Source organism: Crassostrea angulata, chromosome 2 (assembly GCF_025612915.1).
Source record: "Crassostrea angulata isolate pt1a10 chromosome 2, ASM2561291v2, whole genome shotgun sequence".
NCBI lineage: Eukaryota > Metazoa > Mollusca > Bivalvia > Ostreida > Ostreidae > Magallana > Magallana angulata.
Window position 1 is genome coordinate 78735075 of NC_069112.1, and position 24522 is coordinate 78759596.

The 24522-nt window shown below is 34.6% G+C and overlaps 1 protein-coding gene and 1 long non-coding RNA gene across 2 annotated transcripts in view; one reads left to right on the forward strand and one right to left on the reverse strand.

Moving 5' to 3' along the window:
* Nucleotides 1-20573, forward strand: part of LOC128172217 (uncharacterized) — a 219288-nt gene extending 198715 nt beyond the window's left edge. Inside the window, 2 exon segments of the mRNA XM_052838003.1 lie at nucleotides 19647-20487; nucleotides 20489-20573. Of these exon segments, the coding sequence (XP_052693963.1) occupies nucleotides 19647-20487; nucleotides 20489-20573 (926 nt within the window).
* Nucleotides 6135-10484, reverse strand: LOC128172242 (uncharacterized). Its single transcript, XR_008242219.1, has 3 exons — nucleotides 9112-10484; nucleotides 8744-8888; nucleotides 6135-6482 (listed from the first exon to the last, which is right to left on the reverse strand). It is a non-coding gene; the product is annotated as an uncharacterized LOC128172242 (long non-coding RNA).
* Nucleotides 20574-24522: the final 3949 nt, after the last annotated feature.

The following is a 24522-nucleotide window of genomic DNA, read 5'->3' on the forward strand; positions in this document are numbered from 1 at the left end:
TTACAATTCTGCCTCTAATAACATCTTTTTCGAATTGATTGGATGATTTTTAAAATTTTTGAAAATTTTAAATTTAATTAAATCGTGTTTAAATGACCTCAGACTAATTTCAAAACATAATATTTAGGTTACGCTTACAATTCTGAGTGTGATGACATCTTTCTCGAATTGATTGGATGAATTTTAAATTTTTAAAAAAATTTAAACTCATTTGAATTGCATTAAAATGACCTCAGACTAATTTTAAAACATAATATCTAAGTTGCGCTTTGAATTCTGCGTCCAATGACATCTTTCTCGAATTGATTGGATGAATTTAAAAAATTTTAAAAAATTTAAATTTAACTAAATCGTGTTTAAATGAGATCATAAAAATTTTTGAACATGATATCTAAGTTGCGCTTTGAATTCTGCGTCTAATGACATCTTTGTCGAATTGATTGGATGATTTTTAATTTTTTTGAAGTTTTTAAATTTAATTAAATCGTGTTTAAATGACATCGGACTTATTTTAAAACATGATATCTAAATTGCGCTTACAATTTCGCGTCTAATGACATCTTTGTCGAAATGATTGGATGAATTTTTATTTTTTTTGAAAATTTTAATTTCATTTAAATCGTGTTAAAATGACCTCATACTAATTTCAAAACATTAAATGTAGGTTATGTTTACAATTCTGCGTCTGATGACATCTTCTTCGAATTGATTCGATGACTTTTAAATTTTTCAAAAATTTTAAACTAATTTAAATCGCGTTAAAATGACCTCAGACTAATTTTCAAACATGATATCTAAGTTGCGTTTACAATTCTGCGTCTGATGACATCTTACTCGAATTGATTGGATGAATTTTGAATTTTTCAAAAATTAATTTCATTTAAATCGTGTTAAAATGACCTCAGTCATTGTGTACAACTGACATTAATTCACCACAGAAAATGTATTATTGAATTCGGGATGGTTTAATTCATTCGAAAAAGTTTCATAACAGCATACATTATTTTCTTCAAGCTTTTGCGTGACGGCTATATGTAAGTTTTGTTAAGTTCTGCAAGCATAAACCTGGTTTTTGATCTCTGCTTGTACCATTACGTAACTGATCCCTAGCTCGCAGCCGAGAAAATCGGTCGCCTTGGTCGCGGCTGGACTACCTAGTGGTCAGCGGTTATTTCATACACAAGATTTGCGTCTCTCATATATGGGTTCACAAAGAAGTTCTATAACATATAAATGTTTATATTTTCAATCTTAAGCATCGTCAGACAAAAGATTAATGGTGGGTAAGTAAATCTAAATAATTGTAAAAAAAAAATGCACACAAAACACGAACTCAAAAAATGATAAAATCTTTAAATGATGAAATTAATCTGCTTTAGCTTCATAATTACAAACGGTAGATATCTGAGTAAATACATGTATGACATTGTGACATATGTCATTGAAAAGGGGGCTCTTTGTATATTTTCAAAGTTGTTAAATAGTAATATATTGTTTAAATAAAATAAGTTATCAAACTGCAAATATTTTAAGTGAACATGGCCACGGAGCTCTGTGTACACAATTATATAATCCATACCCCGCATATGGCCGTGAAGATCCCGGCCAAATTGACATGCATGCGATCCGCGGAAGTCGAATAACACTCGCTTCATGTGCTTCTACTTTATCACACACATGTTCATTGATCCTTTGTACGTTCATAATTCAATCTTGATAATAACTACAGTATTTATTTTGTTTACATATATTGTTTCAAGAACACACTCTTTTATCTTACACAACAGATGTAATTTTAATTTATTTAGCATTGAATAAGTTATTGTCATATACGCAAGGCCAATTGTGTATTCAAAATATTAAATACAATACAGAATTTAATAGAAATAAATCGGCTTACAAAAATAGTGTAGTTCTTAATCTTATCAGTTGTAAAACAGAATAAGAAAGAGGTGGTGGCGAACCAGAAAATGAATGCACTAATTTAGCATGGTGTAAGCATTGAAAGAAAATGCCATTCCAGTGTTACAATACGTGTGGTAGGTGTTGCACGATAGCGCAATAAATAAATGAAAACCCTCGCTGTGTGAAATTGAAAAGTCCGGAATGTTCACGTAAACTTTTGAACAATTTTGTTAAGATTCAGGCTGTAAAGCGCAACGGTCATACATTACGTAACAGGCAATGCAGAGTCCGCGTAGCTCATTCGTTAGAGTAATGCACATTCAATTCCATAGATAAATATTAATACTGAAATAGTTTGTTTTTTTAATATTACAACGTTATACAATGTTCTAATATATGCATTTATTTAGTAATAATTTAGAGTGTAATATTGAGAATTTAATATTGAAAGTTTAATATAAAAGCCACCCCCTCCGAGTCCCACGATCGAAAAGTAATGTTACCTGCGTATCTTTGATCTTTGATCTTAAGCTTTGAATTACAACGTAGTACCTTTTAAACACTGTACAACACACCAGACCAATTCATTTATTTTTAACAGTTGTGAATGTCTTGGCATTTGAGTTACGATTGGCGTGCTTGACTTATATGTAGAAAAAAAATCTACTTCTCGAGCCGTTAACTCAATCCAAATGAAAATGTGTGTAAATGTACCTCGGACACTATTCTTATTGTTTGGTAATTACGGAGCCGATCGGACATTGTGAGAGAAAGTCCTGATATCATAGGGCACGCATCACCTGTATTGGGAATTAAATTTTTCACAGTATACACGGGATGTTAGCAGCCGTGAAATATTTCTGGTACATGTATATTTCTTGTTTTACGATTAGTCTGTATCTGGATTACTTCTGAATGTTAGAACTGATAAAAATTCTGTCGTCGATTTACATGTTATATATACTGATTTCGGCATATACTGATTTCGGCATTCCTACATTCATCTGAATTTATTAATCGTGCAGAAATAAAACGTTATTTAAACAAAGAGAAATCATCAAGGCAAACAATTTTCAACGCTGAAATACGTGTGTAAAACGTTAGCGCTTCCCAGCTAATTTTATATTATAACATATTTAAATCTTGTTTAAATAACCCCAACTTCATTTTAAAATATGATATCCAAGTTGCACTTGTAATTCTGCGTCTGATGACATCTTTTTCGAATTGATTGGATGAAATTTGATTTTTTTTTTAAATTACATGTTCCTTAGAACGATCTAAGAACATAATATTGCTAATTGGGATCGTATCAATGCCGTTATAATATTACTTCGTCAGGTTTTGTGTAATGTGAGTGTAAAAAGCTTACTTTTTAACATGCACCTGTTTTTATTTAGCATGCTACCGAAAAGACATTGTGTGTACAACTGACATAAATTCACCACAGAAAGTTTATTATTGTATTCGAGATGTTTTAATGCATTTGGAAAAGGTTCATAACAGTATGCATGCTTTTCTTAAAGTTTTTACGCGTGGACGATAAGACATTTCAAGCATTAACTGCGTTTCTGAGCTCTGTGTATTTGTTATTATGTAAGCGATCCCTCGCTCGCAGCGGAGGAAATCGATTCCCACGGTCGGTGCTGTACAGGGTTATCTGATACACAATATTCGTGTAAACTTTGATAATTATAGATGATCTTAAGGATCGTCAGACAAAAGATTAATGGTGGATTATTAACTCTAAATAGTTATAAAAGGAATTTAAAATAATGTTTGAGATCAACACAGAAATTGATTAAATTTTTAAATGATGAACATGTCACGGTTTGAAATTCAATCATTCGGACTATTTTTAATTATTGTGTAAATTTATTTTTTTCTGATTTTGGGTTTTTTTATTCCAAAAACTTTTGCCATATTTCGACATTTGTTTTAAAAACGTTCTAAATTTCGCACAGCCTTTATCCCACCTGAGGCACAGTCAGAGATGGACAGTTAATATTTGAAATGACTTCTGCGCTTTTTGAAACTCTGTTATTAATCCTGTTGGTATATCTGATGAAATGTCATGATTTATACTCAATTGTTGTTTGATAAATGATTTCATTACAATTCTGCATAATATGTTATTTAAACCTTGATTGTGTTATTCAATAATTGCTTTATATATAATTTCGAATTGTAAATTATGGTCAGTTGGAATCAGACTTTCGGTGCTGATGCATACCAAACTCATGCAAGGACTATAAGAAATCTGAAAGCTAAAGTGCGTGTTGGCTTGTTGGAAGTTTTTTGAGGCTGGGTCCAACAACAATGGAATAATTTCAGGCTTGGCCCAGTATTAGTCATACATGTACGGAAGAGAGGCTCCGTAATATTTGGTTGGAGATTCCTAGTCATATCCTGAACGACTACAACATTTTAAATAGGGAGTTTCCATAGATTCAGAATTTACAGATGATGAAGACGATTTAATGTAGATTCTTTTCAACCGCAGTGAAGACGGAGGAAGGTCAGCTTCACTTCATGTCAGCGTCCAGTGTGCGGAAGGTGCGGAAACGTGCATCCCAACGTTTTGTTGGAAAATAAATCATGCGCGAATCTAGAGCGGGGTCAAGGGGGGATGGGGTCGACCCCCGCCCCCCTTCCCCGTGGAAAATGAAAATTTATTGAATTTACATAGTAACATTTTCGCAATTATGTCTTGAACCCTTTCCCCTGGTAAAAACATATATTCTTTGGACCCCCCCCCCCCCTCTGGAAAAATGTTCCGGATCCGCGCATATATATCAGTTATTACGCAATGGTTTTCACTGTAGGACTTCCAGGACCGTGAGAAAATATAATTATGTAAGGTGGTATGGGTTACATGTAAATATTAATGTAGATTATTGTATATTATAATCAGAAGGATTTCGCCATTATTATAAACGCTGAAATACATGTGTTAAACATAAGCGCTTCCAAGCTAATTTTATAAATGTCGAAAGATATCTATTTAAATATGTCTACCCTATATACTGTAAAATCAACTAGTAACCTGCGACCATTAGCTTTGCATTCCAGTCACTAACCACTCTTAAAAGGTGCGTGTTTCAAATTCTATCGGCTGTCAATTAAATGAATGTGATGCGATGCAAAACAATACACACCCGTATGGTTTAGATCCGCCGTGTTTACATTCCGGAAAATGTTTAAAAAAAGAACTGAGAAGCATTATGAATACATATGTGCTTAGCAATTGGTTCAGATACTTATCAATTTGTTAATAAAAATCAGTGCTGCTTGTAAACAATGTCGCCGGATAGCGTTGACTAAGAAATCAACAGTCCAGGTCAAACTCTTGTCGCGAGTAACTACATAGAAAATCGGGGTATGGGAAGGAAGAGTTACCTTTCTTGGATCTTTAAAAAATATCGTCACAGACTGCTAATAAAAATGTAAACACAAACTTTCAGTGAAATTTGAGCATGAATTTGTTAGATAGAAATATCGAAGCGTTAAAATTTCGTTTCTCTGAATGATAGCGTGATGCCGCTGGAGATGGATTACTTTCTTCAATATGGTTCCTTTCGTTTTAAATTTTGCAAACACTTAGATTCACGTGTGAGGAACAATCCCATGAATTTTCGCCTAGTTCTACAGAGTTTTACTGGAGCTACAATTTTTATTCGGAGGCGTAGTCTAAAACGCGGTCTGGAGTAAAATCGCAGACAAGGTTTCAAACTTTTGAAAAATTCTGACAAACGGTTATAACACTTTGTTAGGTATTATTTTAAATAGAAATATACAATTTCCAGTCCAAATATCGAGGGTCATTTTCATATTAGAAATCAATTCTTTTACAAAATAAGGGATAAATGGGGAGGGGGGGGTGCTAATACACCATTTCTTAGAGGTCAAAGGTCAAGATCAAACCTAAAAATAAGGAGAAAGCGGGTCGAAAAAGCTAATTGTACATATAAATGAATCTGATATATATCTTGCAGATACTTATAATAGATCAGTTCTAAGAGGTCAAGATCGAACGACCAAGGTCAAGGTCTAAGGGCACACATAAAAAGGGGGGAGGGTTTATTTCGAATGTGTTTGTGAAATCAATGAAATTCAAAGGATAATTACTGCTAGAAGCGAGAGTCCGAGAAGCTCAGTCGTTAAATCATGGAAAAAAACCGGACGGAAGACCCACTCGTTGCTCGCAACGAGATCGAATCTAGTTAATATTTCTTTTTATATTAAATATCAAGTTTAGTTTGTAATTGGATTAGATGTTTATATAATTAAAAATTTAACTATATTAATAATTGTCTCAGTGCATATGATTTTATAATTACTAAAAACATAAAGCTCGCATCCATCAAATTCAGGATGGAGTTCCCAAGTAGAGCTGCATTTTCCAGAAAGCACTTTCACTTAATTCGGTCTTCGATACATGGTTGACATGAATCAAGGTTTATCTTCTGTTCTGTTTATCTTCTGTTCATACTGTGTGACTGGCTGGATGGCTTTTGAACTTTTCTGTGGCCTCATTGATTTCCTCCCAGGGGGGATGTCCAGATCTTCTATAGAATCTATGTAAAATAGATATTTGCATTAAAACTCATCATCGCTAAATAACTTCCTGTTATTTCATAATGAAGATCTGGTGGTAATGCTTATTTTTGTTGATAACACACAAATTCTCAAACATACATTTAGGTATTGACATTCTTTAAAAAGAAATACCCAGTATATTAAAGGTCACATAAGTTTTTCACTGCTTAACTTGAAAGAGAGAGAGAAATTAGAGAGATGTAGCACAAGAGAGAGAGAGAGAGAGAGAGAGAGAGAGAGAGAGATATTTGTACAACAAATATTTCTCTTCAGATATAAATACCTATATACCTAAATACGTTTAAACATTTACAGAATCCAAGCAGGATACTTAAGCATGAATTTGATTTGAATCTACCAAACATCAATATACTCTTGAATTTCTGCTCTAATCTTAAAACACATTGGTATTATTGCATTATTTTTTTTGGATGGCGACAGATCTTAACACTTCACATCAAATCCCAAAGCTATTGTTATCGGGGCCGGTCATTCTTGTGAGTATGAGAATGGTTCACAGCTCTAAATTATTGGTTTTAAGCCAGACAGCTGAGCAGATGGAATTTGCATCACTTAAATAAAGCAGGAATTATTAACCACGTCAAACAAGAAAGCTGTATAATTCAGATTCTGTTCATCCTATCAATTTAATGTTGCAGCAAGGGAATACTAGATTCAGTAAATAAGCTTGATGAGCTTAATCAAACTTATTTTTGTTTGAAATTTAGAAGCATAAATTATTCAGAATATTTGCTCATCATAAATTCTGACTTGTTATACTAAGGACTTGATGTTTCTTTCATCAAAATTCTCTTCAATTTTTTACATGCTCCCAAAAAAATGGGGGGGGGGGGGGACTCCATGTTTATTCACTTTTTGATATGTAAATTTAAGAAAATTGTTTTCTGTGAGAAAAAGTTAAGGGGGGGGGGAGGTCCCCCCCACTCTTCACATCCTGATGCTACGTGCCTGCTTAAAAGGGTTGATTTAAAAATAGGGTGTTTTTTTAAAAAAGAAAACGCTGCAAATAAATGCATATTGACTGATAGAAGAAGTGAGGATAAAAGGCAAAAATTTCTGAATGAAACAGCATTCTCATGGCTGATTTAGCATCAATATTCCCAAATCACTTAATTTGCGGTAACTCCTACCCCCTACCCCCTTCCCCGACAAAAAAAAAATAAGATGAAGAAAACACCTAACATTTCTCCCCTAAAAGAAAAGCTAATTTTGTGGAGGGATAGGACAAATCATCCAGTCATTCTTTAATTGAGTATTTATGTAGTATTTATTCCTTTTTAAGATATCAGTAATTCTCAGGCATGAATAACTTAATTATCATCAGTGCACTAGCTATAGCTTTATACCCGCTATCCATCTACGCGTGCAACCAGATAATCTAAAACAATTGTAAAAATTAAAAGTCTACACCAAAGAAATTAATTGAAGAAATATATGTATAATTTGATAGTTCTAATGTTTTCAGTTTAGAAGTAAAGTGGATATATTACAAGGAGAGGACATACATAGGCTAGCTATGCCTGTTGTCCAATCCTATTGAATTTTTTCAATAAAACATGTTTAAATAAATTAGAAGTATAGTGAAAAAGTTTTAATGATACCCGTTATCTAGTATTTTTGTTCAACTTAAATGTGCATATAATTCATTTCAATATAATATAAACAGTCACCATGTTAAGTTTGTTCCTAAAACATCAATTTACCTGTCTTAAAGTTAAAATTCATAATAAGTAATGAACTTTAAGGAAAAAGTTCTTTCCTAAGATATAACTTTAAGTCTTAATTAATTTTGCTTTTTGAAATGGGCCCCTGTGCACTCATTAGATTAATCCTTTCACATTTGTACAGGTTACAATTGTGTGATAATTCATTTCGGCAGATTAATCATATATTTAATATTTAACTTTTTCTTAAATAGAGCATGTTCCTATTCCATATGACCTAATATCTGTTTATGATTTTCCTATTTACAAAGTCTGATTTGAAAGATTTAAAACTCACATCATGTAAATGGAGTTTATAGTGTTACTGAATTCATTTGTCCCAAGAGGGCCATTTTCCTAGCAATGGTGTTGATAAGCATTTGTAGGGGAAATTGATAACCTGTAAAATGAGAAGTGGCTAGCCGATTACTCTGTTTCAAAAGAGCCTTGTGGGAGTATTAGTCCCAGAAGGACAGCTATAGTGTGAGATTAATTTTAAATTAAGAATAACAAACCTTAATCTTCAAGCATCTTTCATCTCGATCAAGCTCTGTCCAAATTAATGCTACCCATCCACCAGACCAGCAAACAATTCAAATGCAGTGATTTCAAACCAAAATCCACAAGGCAAAATATTTTGTCACTGCCAATCATCATCACCTATAACATTACATTGTATTATGATTATATTTTAATTTTGCACATCATTTTCAAAATTTGATGATTACAATAATTTTTTTAAATATCAGATAATAAAGAATTTTGTATCAATTTAATCTATATGCTTTAGATTTGCAATTACCTTGATTGTAGTAAATTAGAAGAGCAAAAGAAACTCAGTTATGTATTTTAAAGGTTTGGATATAATAAAAGTATTTATTACCTTGATGCAAGCATCCTGCGAAGTTTGCAACTGCAATTTCCAAACAATATTTCTGTTCACCTTCATAAAGTACACATGCAGCGTTGATCTTAAATTAAATTTGCGACCACATTTTGCATCTGTTCCTAAAGCAGTGATCTGCTGTTGAAAGCTCTCAAATTTCACACAGTTACTATTATTAGCACACCCCGAACATCTTATCAGCATCCAGTTAGTGATTGACATCTGATAGAGGACCTTAGCATGTGCATGAATGGCCGGCGGTGACATTAGCAAACCAAATGTAGCAGAGGAATATGGGCTTTAGGTCATGACATTTCTATTGACCATGCATGCTGAGAAGTTATTTACAGAATATACTGGAGTATTTTGATATTAGATATTTTCTAGTTGATAAACATGAGGTACTTCAAGAAAGCCAAAAAGTGAGTTGGGTTTTTTTTACCTAAAATATCCTACTAATACCAGAGGTAGATTTGTAGATTTATCTAAACTACGAGTACACTATTGAATTATAGCTCGTGTATGTTGTGATTTTATTAGAAAGGGGGTGGGGGTAATTGTTGGCTAGTGTAAGATATAATTTACATATATATTAATATAATGATTGCATTTCATATGAGAACTGTAATTCAAATTTTACATCCTTTTACTAATGTTTGTTACTATCATCCAGCTCAAAGAATTTGACAAATGCAAATTTCTGGTAACCTGATTGTTTTCTCAAAGCTTAGGTCCTGTCACACCAGATTGCATTCCCCCAGAGTTTCACGATACTGTTATATTTCTGGAATTGCTGTGGGTTCGCTGGGAAATTCAAAAACATTGTACAGTTGTATTTTAAATTTTTACAAGGTGAAAATGTGACAGTTGACCAAGGGATTTCTACTCAGCTCCTGCGGCGTGTAACTGCATTCCTACAAACTTTGACTAACAAATGACTGCGCTCCAACTGAGTGCTCATAATGTGCTTAGAGTTGTGACCTCGAGTTTACGGTGTGTGTGTGTGTGTGTGTGTGTGTGTGTGTGCACCCTTTTTCATCAGTCCTTATATTACTTAACCAACATCATATTGTTGTTTCAGCGGCTTGACACAAAGTTTTTGATTTTATATTTAAAATTGTTAAATTATGGGCTGCAAACCCGCTATCATCAGGAGTAATTTTGCACACTTGTTAAACAAGTTATTTAATAAGTGACATAATTAGCATGTCTTCTAAATTTCAATTGTGCTTATTAGCTACATGTGCAATAGGGGTGAAAATCATCCCTGCAATAATAATCACCGCAATGTATCATTATATAAATAGTGCCTGTTTGGGAGGGTAACAGTTGAAATTGACACCCCGAGGAAACCATTGTCAACCGACGCGAAGCGGCAAACAGGCACTATTTATTTTGTTATACTGAATGTCTTAATTTTAAAGAAAACATCACTGCTTTTAGATAGTAATAACGTGAATTCTACGGCGAACCGTACGCGCATGATTTTCGCGCATGTTACATTTTTAATGTTACCCGTTGCTAATAGCGTCGCTAACGCTGAGGGTAATAGAACGGATTATGAACTGCGTCTTAACCAATCAGATTTCAGTATTTAACATGAAAGTATAACAAATCAATTTGCATCATGATAGATATTAAAAATAAAATCAGGATTTTCCAGTAAAATGTTGACAATCGCACATCAATTATTTACAATTAATTTAAGCAAAACATTTTTAAGTCCAATTGCACAGAAGACGAACAGACGGATATTCGGACGGACGGACGGACAAGGTGATTCTTATATACCCCCCAAACTTTGTTTGCAGGGGGTATAGAAACAATAAACTTAAGGTCAGTCGCGTGTTTACAATTTTGCGCCCTCTGCACAGGGTATTGCACAATACTTAAAGGAAATATTTTTAATGTCGTAAAACACAAATGCAGAGTAAAATGTTCTAATAAAGATTTCTGTTGAAGTGAAAAGAGGAACGTTCCTCAGATTCTTTGTGAAGATTTCTGTTGAAATGAAAAGAGGAACGTTCCTTAGATTCTTTGTGAAGATTTCTGTTGAAGTGAAAAGAGGAACGTTCCTCAGATTCTTTGTGAAGATTTCTGTTGAAGTGAAAAGAGGAACGTTCCTCAGATTCTTTGTGAAGATTTCTGTTGAAGTGAAAAGAGGAACGTTCCTCAGATTCTTTGTGAAGATTTCTGTTGAAGTGAAAAGAGGAACGTTCCTCTGATGCTTCATAAGTTTTTATAAGAATAAGAGGAACGTTACTCATTTTAAATGTCTGTGTAATGCATTTAAATGTCAATGACTCAGGAAAATTCCATCAACTTTGACTTGTAAAGGCTTATTTTTGGCAAAAAGGGGTGTATATGGATGCAGATATGAAAAACAGGGTCAAAAAAAAGGAATTTTGATTTTCCCTTTTTGATTTGGATTGTGTTTATGAACAATTGTTGACATGTAAGTGAATGCATGTGCAATATTTTTCAACTCTTAAAAATCGACCATAACTGTCACATCAACCGCTAAATAGTGAAAGTAGTATGTCAAAGACGAGTGAAAATCTCCATCTCGAAAGTGCTTGATCATGTTGATTCCTCATTCGTTTCTTGGACTGTAAATGTTTACCTTCAAATATTTTTTGCTGATCAAATACAGAAAGGCCCATTGTTTGTGATCAATGTATTTATAAAGTTTTTTCTGCTTCATTACAGTGTGACTTGAAACTTATAGGAGTGACTGGGCATCAGAGACGACCGGGAATCGGAGACTTCACTGTATTAACTCATCTTCACTGTATTAGCTTGTCTTCACTGTATTAGCTTGTCTTCAACATAGCGTTTTAGATATGTGGTATTGATTTTGCTTTACATCAATCTCGTAAACTTATTAAAAAAGACAACTTGAACAATTTCAATTCAATTTCAATTTCTTTATCAACCAATTAAGGGCCCTCAAGGGGCAACATGAAGACTGTACATACAACATCCAATGTACACATAAAACATTCAATGAACATGTATATAACAGTATAATAGTTTGAGGTCTCTTTACAGGTTCCTTGTATATCAATAAAGAGTGGACTGATGGAGCAAAGAAAGAGTTTATGTGGTATAGTATTCTTGTAATATCACTATGTTTGTGTAGCTATATAGTATTCATGTAATATCACCATGTTTGTGTAGCTATATAGTATTCATGTAATATCACTATGTTTGTGTAGCTATATAGTATTCATGTAATATCCCTATGTTTGTGTAGCTATACTTTGTATTTTTAGGTCACCTGAGTCATTCAGGAGACCCATTGCTATCACAAGGTCTTTGTCGTGTGTCATTCATAGACATTATAGTATTCATCTTTTAACTGGATATGAGGGCAGTAGTCATTGTGTTTGTCCTGGGGTAAGAACTGTTGCCTGAAAGCCTAGGTCAAGGTCAACATCAGTTTCTTACCAATGAACTGACAATGTAACTATTGTCCTCATCCCCATTTACTGTGGAATCATTAGATTTCGAGGTGGCTCAATTTTCGTGGAATTAGTGGTTACCTCTCATCCACGAAATAACATCCTCCACGAATTGATAAATTAGGGTAATAAAGTCATATTTCCTTTTGTAGATATATAAGAGTACACGAAATTACGTCCCCACGAACCTGTAAAATTTAAGACATCCACGAAAATTGGCCCCCACGAAATTTAATGATTCTACAGTAATGGTTGATCTGTAAACAATCAGTCAGGATAAGGGGAATAGCCAATCATATATCATAGGCCTGTAGTTAATAATAATGACCTCATATATAATTTGGAAAGTTCTCATTTTACATATATTTGATAATAAGGTGTGATTTGTTTTTTGATAACAGTTAAAGTCTGTTCTCTACCTGGGGTAAAGACAAAACTGCATTTTACATGTAGTTCATAAATTATGAATTGTAAATAAGAGCTCACTTTAGATAGTATCACATTTCACAAAAAAGTTGCAATAGGATCAGACAAAATGCAAATTTAGGGTAAGCCCTCTTTTCTAAAACAGACCTAAAAATAAGTCTTGGTGATGTTGGAGAAAGGAACAAAGAAAACAAGAGTACATGTTAAGCAGAAAAAATCTGAGAGAGAGAGTGAGACAAACAGGGGAAGAGTTCAGGTACATGTTACAAGAAAAGGGAATGAGAGAGGGAGAGAAAGAGAGCAAAGTGAGAAAATGATGAAAAAAGTGAAAGAGAGAAAGAAAGAATTAAAGAAGAGCAAGAGCGCATATTTAGCAACGATTACCGGGGAAATAACTGTTAAACAGGGAAAGTTTGAGACAGAGAGAGAACGAGAAAGAGAGAAAGTACATACATCTCCATGAGAAAGAAATAGACACAGAAAGCTGGCATACATAGGTGGGAAAGACTGGAAGAAAGAGCATGTGTATTTCCATAACAGAGAATGTTAAAAAATAGTAAATGTCTGAGAGAGAGAGAGAGTGCATAAGAGAATGTTTAATGAAGAATGCAAGAGATAGTGAGAGCAAGAGTACTTGTTGCTCAGAAAAGTGAATGAGAGAGAAAGATAAAGTACAGATTTCAGAGAGAGAGAGAGAGAGAGAGAGAGAGAGAGAGAAAGTACAGATTTCAGAGAGAGAGAGAGAGACTAAAAACAAAAGTACATGTAAATCTTTATTTTTTAACAGAGAAAGTTAGAGAGAGAGAGAGAGCGCAAACATAAAGAGAACATGTTGCTAATAAAAGTGAAAGAGAGAAAGAGCAAAAGTTCTGGTGAAGCAAAAAAGTAAAAGAGGGTAGCAAGAGTACATGGTTAGCAGAGGGAGAGAGAGAAAACATGTTGGTGGGAAAAAGTGAGAGAAAGAAAAAAAACCCAGAAAGCGTGTTTGTGTGAGAGAGAGAGAGAGAGAGAGATAACATATACATACATCTCATTGGGAGATAATTATAATCAAAAAGCTGTAATACATGTTGGAAAGACTTGAATAAAGAGCACTTCTATTTCCCTAGCAGAGAATGTCTGTACCTGTGTAGGAGAGGCAAAGTAAATCTTTAACAGAGAAAGTTTGAGAGAGAGAGAGAGAGCGCAAACATAAAGAACACAACTTGCTAAAAAAGTGAAAGAGAAAGAGCAAAAGTTCTGGTGAAGCAAAGAAGTAAAAGAGAGTAGCAAGAGTACATGTTTAGCATGTTGCCGGGAAAAAAGAGAGAAAGAAAGAGATAAAGAAGAGCAAGAGCACATATTTAGCAGCAATTACAGAGTGAATAGCTGTTAAACAGGGAAAGTTTGAGATGGAAAGAAAGTGAAAGAGAAGAAAAGAATGAGAGAAAGTACACAAGTCTGCACAAGAGAGAAATAGACACAGAAAGCTGGCATACATAGGTGGGAAAGACTGGAAGAAAAAGCATGTGATTTCCTTAGCAGAGAATGTCTAAAAAAAAAAAATAGTAAATGTCTGAGAGAGAGAGAGAGAGAGAGAGAGAGAGCGAGAGAGAGAGAGAGAGAGAGAGAGAGAGAGAGAGAGAGAGAGAGATTGTATAAGAATGTTTAATGAAGAATGCCTGAGCTAGTGAGAGCAAAAGTACATGTTGCTCAGAAAAGTGAATGAGAGAAAGAAAGGGATAAAGTACAGATTTCAGAGAGAGAGAGAGAAAGAGAGAGAGAGAAAGTGCAAACATAAATATGTTGCTAAAAAAAAGTGAAAGATGTAAAAGTAGCAAGAGAGAACAGCAAGCATGCATATTTTGTAGCCATTAAGTAAATGTTTAAAAGGGAAAGTTTGTGCAGAGGAAGAAAGGGGGAAACAGAGAGAGAGTACGTGTTGGTGGGAAAAAATGAAAGAGAGAAAGAAATAAATAAAGAAGAGCAAACTTGCAGATTTAGCAGCAATTACGGAGTAAATACATGTTAAAAAAAGAGTGTGTGTGATTGAGCAACAGAGAGAGAGAAAGAGGGATAGAGAGAGAGAGAGAGAGAGAGAGGGGGGGGTATGTACATACGTCTCATTGAGTGGGAAATAATACCCCAAAGGCGGGGAATACATGTTGGAAAGACTGGAATAAAGAGCACTTGTATTTCCTTAGCAAAGAATGTCTGAAAATAGTAAATATTTGAGAGAGAGAGAGAGAGAGAGTTTAATGAAGAATGTCAGAGATAGAGAGAGCAAGAGTACATGTTCTCTAGAAAAGTGAATGAAAGAGAGAAGGAAAAAGTACATATTTTGGAGAGAGAGAAGAAAGGCAGAGAGTGGCAGAAAAAGAACAAGAGAACATGTTAAAGAAGTGATAGAAAGTATAGAGAGAGAGAGAGAGCATCTGTTTGAGAGAGAAATAGACACAAAAAGCTGGCATACATGTAAGAAAGACTGGAATAAAGAGCACTTGTATTTCCTTGGCAGAGAATGTCTGAAAATATTAAATGTTTAAGAGAGAGAGAGAGAGAGAGAGAGAGAGAGAGAGAGAGAGAGAGAAAGAGATTAATTAAGAATGCCAGAGATAGTGAAACAAAGAGAGAAAAAGTACATGTTGATCAGAAAACTGAGAGATAGAGAGAGAAACAGAGAAAGTACATATTATGGAGAGAGAGAGAGAAAGAGAGAGAGAGGTTAAAGAATGTCAGAGATAGTAAGAGAGCAATATACATGTTGTTCAGTAAAGGGCATTAGAGAAAAAAGAGAGAAAGAGAAAGTAGATGAGATAGTGGTAGAGTGAGAGAAAGAACAAGAGTACATGTTAAACAGTGAATGTTACACACACACAGAGAGAGAGAGAGAGAGAGCAAGAATATGTGTTAAACAGTGAATGTTACACAGAGAGGGAGAGAGAGAATGTTTAATGAAGAATGTCAGAGATAGTGAGACAAAGAGAGCAAGAGTACGTGTTTCTCAGGAACCTTGGAGAAATAGAGACTGAAAGAGAGAAAAAGAAAGTACATATTTTGTAAGAGAGAGAGAGAAAGTTTAAAAGTGAATGTTAGAGAGAGAGAGAGAGAGAGAGAGAGAGAGAGGGGGTACATTTTTAAAAAGTGAGAGTACATGTTTCTCAGGAAATTGAATGAGAGAGATAGAGAAAGAAAGTACATATTTTGTAGAGAGAGAGAAAGATAAAGTTAAAAAGTGAATGTTAGAGAGAGAGAGAGAGAGGAGAGAGAGAGAGGGGAGTACATTTTTAAAAAGTGAGAGTACATGTTTCTCAGGAAATTGAATGAGAGAGATAGAAAAAGAAAGTACATATTTTGGAGAGAGAGAGAGAGAGGGAGAGAGAGTTAGTGAGCGCATTCTTAGCAGTGAATGTATGATACAGATAGAGCAAAAAGAAAGAGGGAGAAAGTCACCAGTGTTTAGCAATGACAATGACAATGAACTTTATTCTCATAACTGAATTTACAGTGAAGAGAAAAAACATATGTACAGTATGTACAAACTACAATATATATAATAAATGAAAATCAATGGTACATGCATGATGAAGGGGTAACAGATATAATTTAACCAAGAGAGCTAACTCTCTCAAATATAGTATCTAATAGTTTACAAATATTGGTAAGTTGGTTTATGTTTGTGATATTAAACAGTTTTTCAAATTTTACAACATTTGGATTTGTTATGAAATATTTTGGTAAACATCTAACCCTTGAATTGGATATATATACATCAGTAGTGAAATTCATCCCCAATTTCATTGCAGGTACATAGTTTACAAATTCTGTTTTCTCTAGGAATATTAAACCATCTACCTATCTCAATAGGTAATTTAGCATTACCAGTTCTAAAGTTACAATATTTCTTACATAATTGTGTTGGCAAAATCAATAAATACTTTTCAAAATCCAGTGAGTTTTTAAAAATCCTATAATTTAAACCTTTTGGAGAATTATGTACCTCACTATACCATGATTGCTTAAATTGGTCTAATAAAATATTGTATACTTTAGATTTTAACCAGGGTATGTTTATTGTGTTTTGATACCATATATATGTCAATCCACATTGATTTAAAGTTTTCTTAATGGCTTCGCACCATGGGTTATTAAAATTCTTCAATACATTAAAAAGTTTTGCTGACAATTTTGAGTTCTGGAAATTGACTAATTTACCCCAGAAGGAAATCATTCTAACTTTAACATTAATTGTTAAGGGGTATCTTCCAAGTTCCCCATATACCATAAAGTTTGGAGTTGAGGTTCTCAAGTTCAATATATGTTTACAAAATTTTAAATGTAATTTTTCAAGGAGATTAGTGTTATGAAAATGTCAAAAAGAAGTTTTAACAAAAAAATTATCTACTGGTCGAGTGTTTTTATTATCTGATGATAATAGACCATAATTTATCTATGAATGAAAATATATTATTATTTTAAAATAAGGTCTTGTTTAAATTGATATATTCCCTACACACAAAATGATATTATATAATGATATTGTATAAATTTATTATATCATTAAATAGTTTTGAAAGAATGTGGTTGACATAATTCTAAAACACTTTATTTTTATTTAACAGGTTGTGAATCAAGAATATAGACATGGACACAGCAAACTCCCTATATAGGGCGCATAAGTGTTCTAAGTGTCCGGGGGACACAGAGTACCATTGTGTATCGTGTCCATGTGATCTGTGTCCCCAGTGTAAAGGGAACCATGTAAAAGATCTCAAAACATTAGACCATGATGTTGTGTCACACTGTTATAAAATCAATTACATCCCAACACAAGAGATCTGTGTGAGACATTCTAGCCATGTTTATATAAAGTACTGTGAACCTTGTGAACTCCCCGTCTGTTCTCACTGCAGAAAACATAGAACTCACAAACAACTAGATGTTAGAACAGCCTATAAAACAAAGCGACAACAACACAGAGGAACCATTCACACCATCAGAAGTGAGGCTCTCTTTTACAGACCTGTTCTCCTGCCACGAATCAAAGCTGATTTCAAAACCTGTCACACAGAATTCTCCCTCTTTCAATCAGAGATGTTAACAAAGGCCCAGACACTGAAGAATCTCATCAACAAAGTGAGAAAAGATTTCATGAAAAATGTGTTTTGTGACTTTGATTTCAAACACAGATGTTTCAAACAGATAATAGAAATAAGCAGACTTATTGTCAGCCTTCAGGATTATGAACTCAGATATGTACAGCCAGCATTCACATTCAGTGCATTACAATTCCTCTCCTCCACAAAGATAGCCCTCCCCCAGATACATCTTACACTCCACACCAGCCAGCTCTCCATGACTGAGTCACTCAACAAGGAGGATGTGATGGAGTCACTGAGTGCAATCCAAATCACAGAGAGAGGAAACCGACGCGTAGGAAACCAGTGTCTGCTGAAACTGACGTCTGGTGCTGAGTTCCATCAATCTCTCACACTGACAGGTGTCCGTCGTTGTTATCACATTTCCTGTGTGACATCAGACCGGGTCTGGGTCAGTGATGGTATATACAATCTCATCATGACAGACACAACAGGTGTCCCTCTACATCGTGTGGAGGATTCATGTCGTGATTTATATGATAATGGATTACACACAGTGAACAGTGAGAGTGAACTGATTTATATAGATAGGAATTATAACATCAACAAATTGTCAAAGGATATGAAAACAACCACCACATTTATAGAGAGAACAGACTTTACATGGGAACCACGGTGTGTGTACTGGTCCCCGTCCACTGGGGATCTACTGGTCGGGATGTATAGCATTGATACAGTGACAGGCAAGGTAACCCGGTACAACCAGAGCGGACAACTCACACAAACCATACACCATGACACCACAGGTCTGGGACTGTATAGAGAACCTAACTATTTAACAGAGAACAACAATGGGGATGTCGTGGTGTCTGACTCTGGTGCTGTAGTGGTGACAGAGCGTGGAGGAAGACATCGTTTCTCCTACACAGGACATCCATCAGGATCAGGACTAGATCCATGTGGAATCTGTACTGACGCGCTGTCACACATCCTGGTGTGTGATGTATGGACCGACACAGTACAGATGTTAGACAGTGACGGTCAGTTCCTGTCACATCTACTGATAAGACCATCAGGGATATTCTCACCATGGAGCCTGAGTTATGATGTCAACACTCACCGTCTCTGGGTCGGATCAGGGGTCAACAAGACGGTGGTTATATACAGGTATATCACCAGACAGGTCGCTCTGACAGGTAAGTCTGGGTCATTATCATTGTAAATTAGATAATATGTAGTTACAAGTCAGACATATATAGGATGTGATCTTTATCATTTGTCAATATAATGTAAATACATATTTATATATAAACAATCAACATCACATACTGAGATGTAAATACATTACTTGTCTGTTAAATAACTGACTTATCAGATATATCTATGTTTTTCAGTAATAAATGAATGAATGAATAAATTAAATACATGTATATATGTTTATTATTAATTGATAATGATAATTGATACATTATGATAGACAAACATTGCTGTAACATTCATTATACAAGATGTGATGTTTGTAATCAATCTGTTCCATCTGACTGTTTGTGTCTGATGTTTGTAGATCTGAATCCAGCCACTGCTGATGTGATGGAGTCACTGAGTGAAATCCCAACCACGGGGACAGAAAAACCACAGCAAGGAAACCAGTGTTTGCTGAAACTGCTGTCTCCACCCGAGTTACTTCTCTCTCTCACAGTGACAGGTGCTGATGGTTGTTATCACATTTCCTGTTTGACATCAGACCGGGTCTGGGTCAGTGATGATAAAGACAATCTCATGTTGACAGACACAACAGGTGTCCCTCTACATCGTGTGGAGGATTCATGTCATGGTTTATATGGATTACACACAGTGAACAGTGAGAGTGAACTGATTTATATAGATAGGAACTATAACATCAACAAACTGTCAAAGGATATGAAAACAACCACTACATTTATAGAGAGAACAGACTCAACATGGAGAATACAGTGTGTGTACTGGTCCCCGTCCACTGTGGATCTACTGGTCGGGATGTATAACTATAGGACAAAGACAGGCAAGGTAACCCGGTACAACCAGAGTGGACAACTCACACAAACTATTCAGCATGACATCACAGGACTGGGGCTGTATAGAGAACCTAACTATATAACAGAGAACAACAATGGGGATGTCGTGGTGTCTGACTATGGTGCTGTAGTGGTGACAGAGCGTGGAGGAAGACATCGTTTCTCCTACACAGGACATCCATCAGGATCAGGACTAGATCCATGTGGAATCTGTACTGACGCGCTGTCACACATCCTGGTGTGTGATGTATGGACCGACACAGTACAGATGTTAGACAGTGACGGTCAGTTCCTGTCACATCTACTGATAAGACCATCAGGGATATTCTCACCATGGAGCCTGAGTTATGATGTCAACACTCACCGTCTCTGGGTCGGATCAGGGGTCAACAAGACGGTGGTTATATACAGGTATATCACCAGACAGGACGCTCTGACAGGTAAGTCTGAGTCATTATCATTCACATTAATTAGATATAGATCACTAAGACACACAGTCCGTGTTAATTATCAGTCAATAAGATACATGTAAGACATGTTTATCTGTGTGATAGTTTGTCAATATAAACAGCTCATTGTTACAGGGTTAGATGTATCTCTTTCATTAATTAGATGTACATTAATTAGAATAAAAGGTCATTGTAATTAATATGATGAGACATGTAATTGTAATTAGTTATTTTGTTACAAGTTCATTCATTCATTCATTCAATATTTTATTCCTCTTTTCAGAGAGTACATGGAATGTATGTTATTGAACAAAATCAAACATGCATATTATACAACAATTATGAAATATTTATAAAGAGATACAAAAATATATATATATATATACATGTTTTAACAAGTGTGAAAATGTGAATATTATAATTGAAAGGTGAAATATATCGTGCTAAATAAATTCAATGAGGTGGTTACTGAAAAAAAAAAAATTACAACGATAGTAATAAAAATATATATATATATGTACAGGACTACTGTGTATCATTGACTGTTCTTTTATATACTGCAAATACCTTAATAAGATAGTTTCCACATAAAAGTATGAGTTCTTTTTCATTTTGTTCCGATAATGGGGTGGCTGGGATTTTACCCAATAGATATGAGTACAGTTCCTCCTCGTCAAGAGCGCAAAGTTCAGCACAAATGCCCAGATCGAAGTTAATTATATCACTCCAGAAAATGTCCCTGTTTGTGGAGAAGTACGCGCAACTACAAGCAACATGCTTAAAAATGTCTGTGTATTGAGTGTTGCATAGTTGACAGGTGCTTATATTTCTTGTAGGGGTAATAGTCCAGAGTTTTGTTATAACTTTGATTATATTACTTTGTTGTGCCGACCACGCAAATTTCCAGATTCTTGGTAAGCCCGTTCCATTATGGAGTATAATAAATCTTGTAAAGTCCGAATCACGAAGTGTTCGATTAGTCCATTGGTGACTTTCGTAACGGAAGATTTCCGACTTTATCATTTTTTTCCATTCGGTTTTGCTCGGGAAGATACCTGTTTCCAAATAAGAAGTAAGATATTGTTCTAAAGAATATTTGTGAAGAATTGAGAATATATCTTTAACATATCCAAACGATTTATCTTGCTTGTCGTTCAAATATGTAAACAGTCTGAAGAGGAATATTTTTTTTACTAATATGTCATGGGAAAAATTACACAGTTTTTCAAAAAACAGTAATTTCTTTTTATCAATTTCTGATGTGATGGGTCTTAGACCTACTAGACTTTCACACATATCCGATCGTGTTGATGTTTTCAGGCCTTGAATGTCTTTGACAATAAAGTGTTGAAATTTATTTAATAATTGATAATCCTGTAGTTTAAGTTCATTCCAAATTTCACAGCCATAAAGTGTAGAGGGTAATACTACTTTTTTGTAAAGATTCACAAGAGTTACTGGGTTAGAGTTGCCAGACGACAAATTTTTTATTGCGTAATATGAGCGCCGGCCTTTGTCGCATGCTTCTTTTGTTCTAGTAATAGATTTAAAATTGCAGTTTTGGATTATGCCAAGATGGTTATAATCTTTTTGTATAGGTATAATTTCGTTTCCAATTAACCATTGGTGCGTGAAGTTAGTTTTGGGATTTTTTCCAAACACTATTATGCATGATTTTCCAGCGTTGAAAGAGAATCTCCATTTGCAAGAATAGTAGTACGCTGTATTAAGCATGGTTTGAAGTGAGTATGGGTTTGAAGATAGACAAGCAATATCGTCTGCAAGGGCTGGGGTTGATGATTTGATTCTATTGATTCCGAAGTTCTTATTTATGACTTCCAGCTCGTTAAGTAAGTCATTAATGAAAACTGTATATAGAAAACCCGATAAGACGCCTCCTTGACGAATTCCTTGTTCTACAGGAAACCATTTTGACTGTTGATAATTTACAATCACTGCACTTTTAGTATTGATGTGACAGTCGTCTATTAGCATCCATAGCTTTCCTTTTATTCCTATATTATTGAGTTTGTACAGTAAACCTTTTCTCCAAACTGTGTCGAATGCTTTCCGACTGTCTAAAAAGCAGGTATATACATGAGATCCATTTTCGATGTAATGATGTATTGTTTCTTGAAGGTTGAAAGCTGCAGTTATAGAACTTAAGCCTTTACGGAAGCCCTGTTGCTGGGGGTTAGGAAATAATTCTTCGTTAGATAAAGTGTCAATAATCCTAGTGTGGATAATTTTTTCGAAAACTTTAAATAAAGTCGATAGTAATGAGATAGGTCGGTAGCTATCCGGAGATGTTTTTGGTTTATTTCCACCTTTATATATTGGGACAATAAAGCCTTGTTTCCAACCAGAGGGGATTTGGCCTAGATTTAATATACTATTAAACAAGACACATAAGTATTTAGACAGAACTTCTTTTCCGTGTATTAGGTGTTCTGACTGTACTTTATCTGGTCCAGGAGCCTTTTTGGATTTTAATAGTGAAATAGAGTCAAGAACTTCTTTTTCCGTAATGCGGTCATCCGGACAGAAAATAGAATTTTGAGTCTCTTGGGATTTAATATTATTGTATTCATTGATGATACTGTTGTAGAAATCATTATCAAAGGTATAATTTTGTTCAGTTTGATATATTGTGGAAAAGTATTCAGCAAATACCGAAGCAACGCTTTCTGGTGTGTTACCAGTCCGATCTGCAAATTGTATTTCTGGATATATTTTTGATTGACGTGGTTTTTGACGACGAATGAGTTTCCAAAATAAGCGAATGTCGATTCCTGCAGCGTTGTCAATGTCTTCATAAGTTTGTTTCATGTATTCTTCAGAAGCGCTTTCTTGGCATTGTCGAAAATGTCTTTTTTTACGTTTATACTCTGCATAAGATGGGTGCTGCATTCCTCGAGGTTTTCCTTCCTTGACCCATTTTATTCTGGATTCCATTTTGCGTTTATGCGCCTCCTTAACTGTAGTGTTCCAGTAGGGTTTGGTATGAGGATTATAGGAACACGTTGGGATAGTTAGAGTAGTACTTTTTATTACAGCATTTACGATTGTTGTAGTGTAAAAATCTATTTCATTCAGTGACATTTCATCTTTCTCTGGTGGAAGATGTTGGTTTAACTCTGTTTGCAGTTGATTACAATATGATTTTTTGAGTCCTTACATATCCTGTGCCATGCGGGCCACTTAGTGGTGTTTGGTAATAGGATATGGGGGTTCTCTACAATCTCAATTTTAGCAATCACAGGTAAATGGTCTGACGTGTTTGATATTACACCTTCGTGAATAATATCATAATCTACTAGGTGGTTCTTCAACGATTCACTGACAAATGTGTAGTCTAACATTGTTTTACATGGTATAAAAGTATATACATCTTTGCATTGTTCAACATTATGAAAAGGAAAAAACAGGTTGTTTTTTCTGTAAAATGTTACAAGTTCTGCTGATTTATAGGCATTTGTTCTTTCAACATCTTTTTGTTGAAGGCTACCATTCATGTCACCAGCAAAAATAACATGGCCATGATTAGAATAGATTGTATACAAATCGTGAAGTACATTTAGTTCTTCTCTATATTTATCTACATCATTTTCAGATGGTAAATACACACCGAAAATATACAATGGTACATAGTTTGGCGTTTTTAAACAAATACCAATGACTCTGTTTGAGTTTGTGTTAACCAATGATGTGTAAAATTCTAGGGATCTTTTATATAATATAGCTACACCTCCTTTGCCTTTATCTCCATTGGTTAACGATTTTTCAAATGTTGCTGTACTGATATAACTTTGATCAATACTGTTTAAAAATTTTGAACAATTTTCAGGTAGTTTGTGTTCTGAGATTACAGCGACATCACACTTTGTTAAACGTAATAAATTTGTCAAACAAACATTAGAGGACATAATACCTCTTA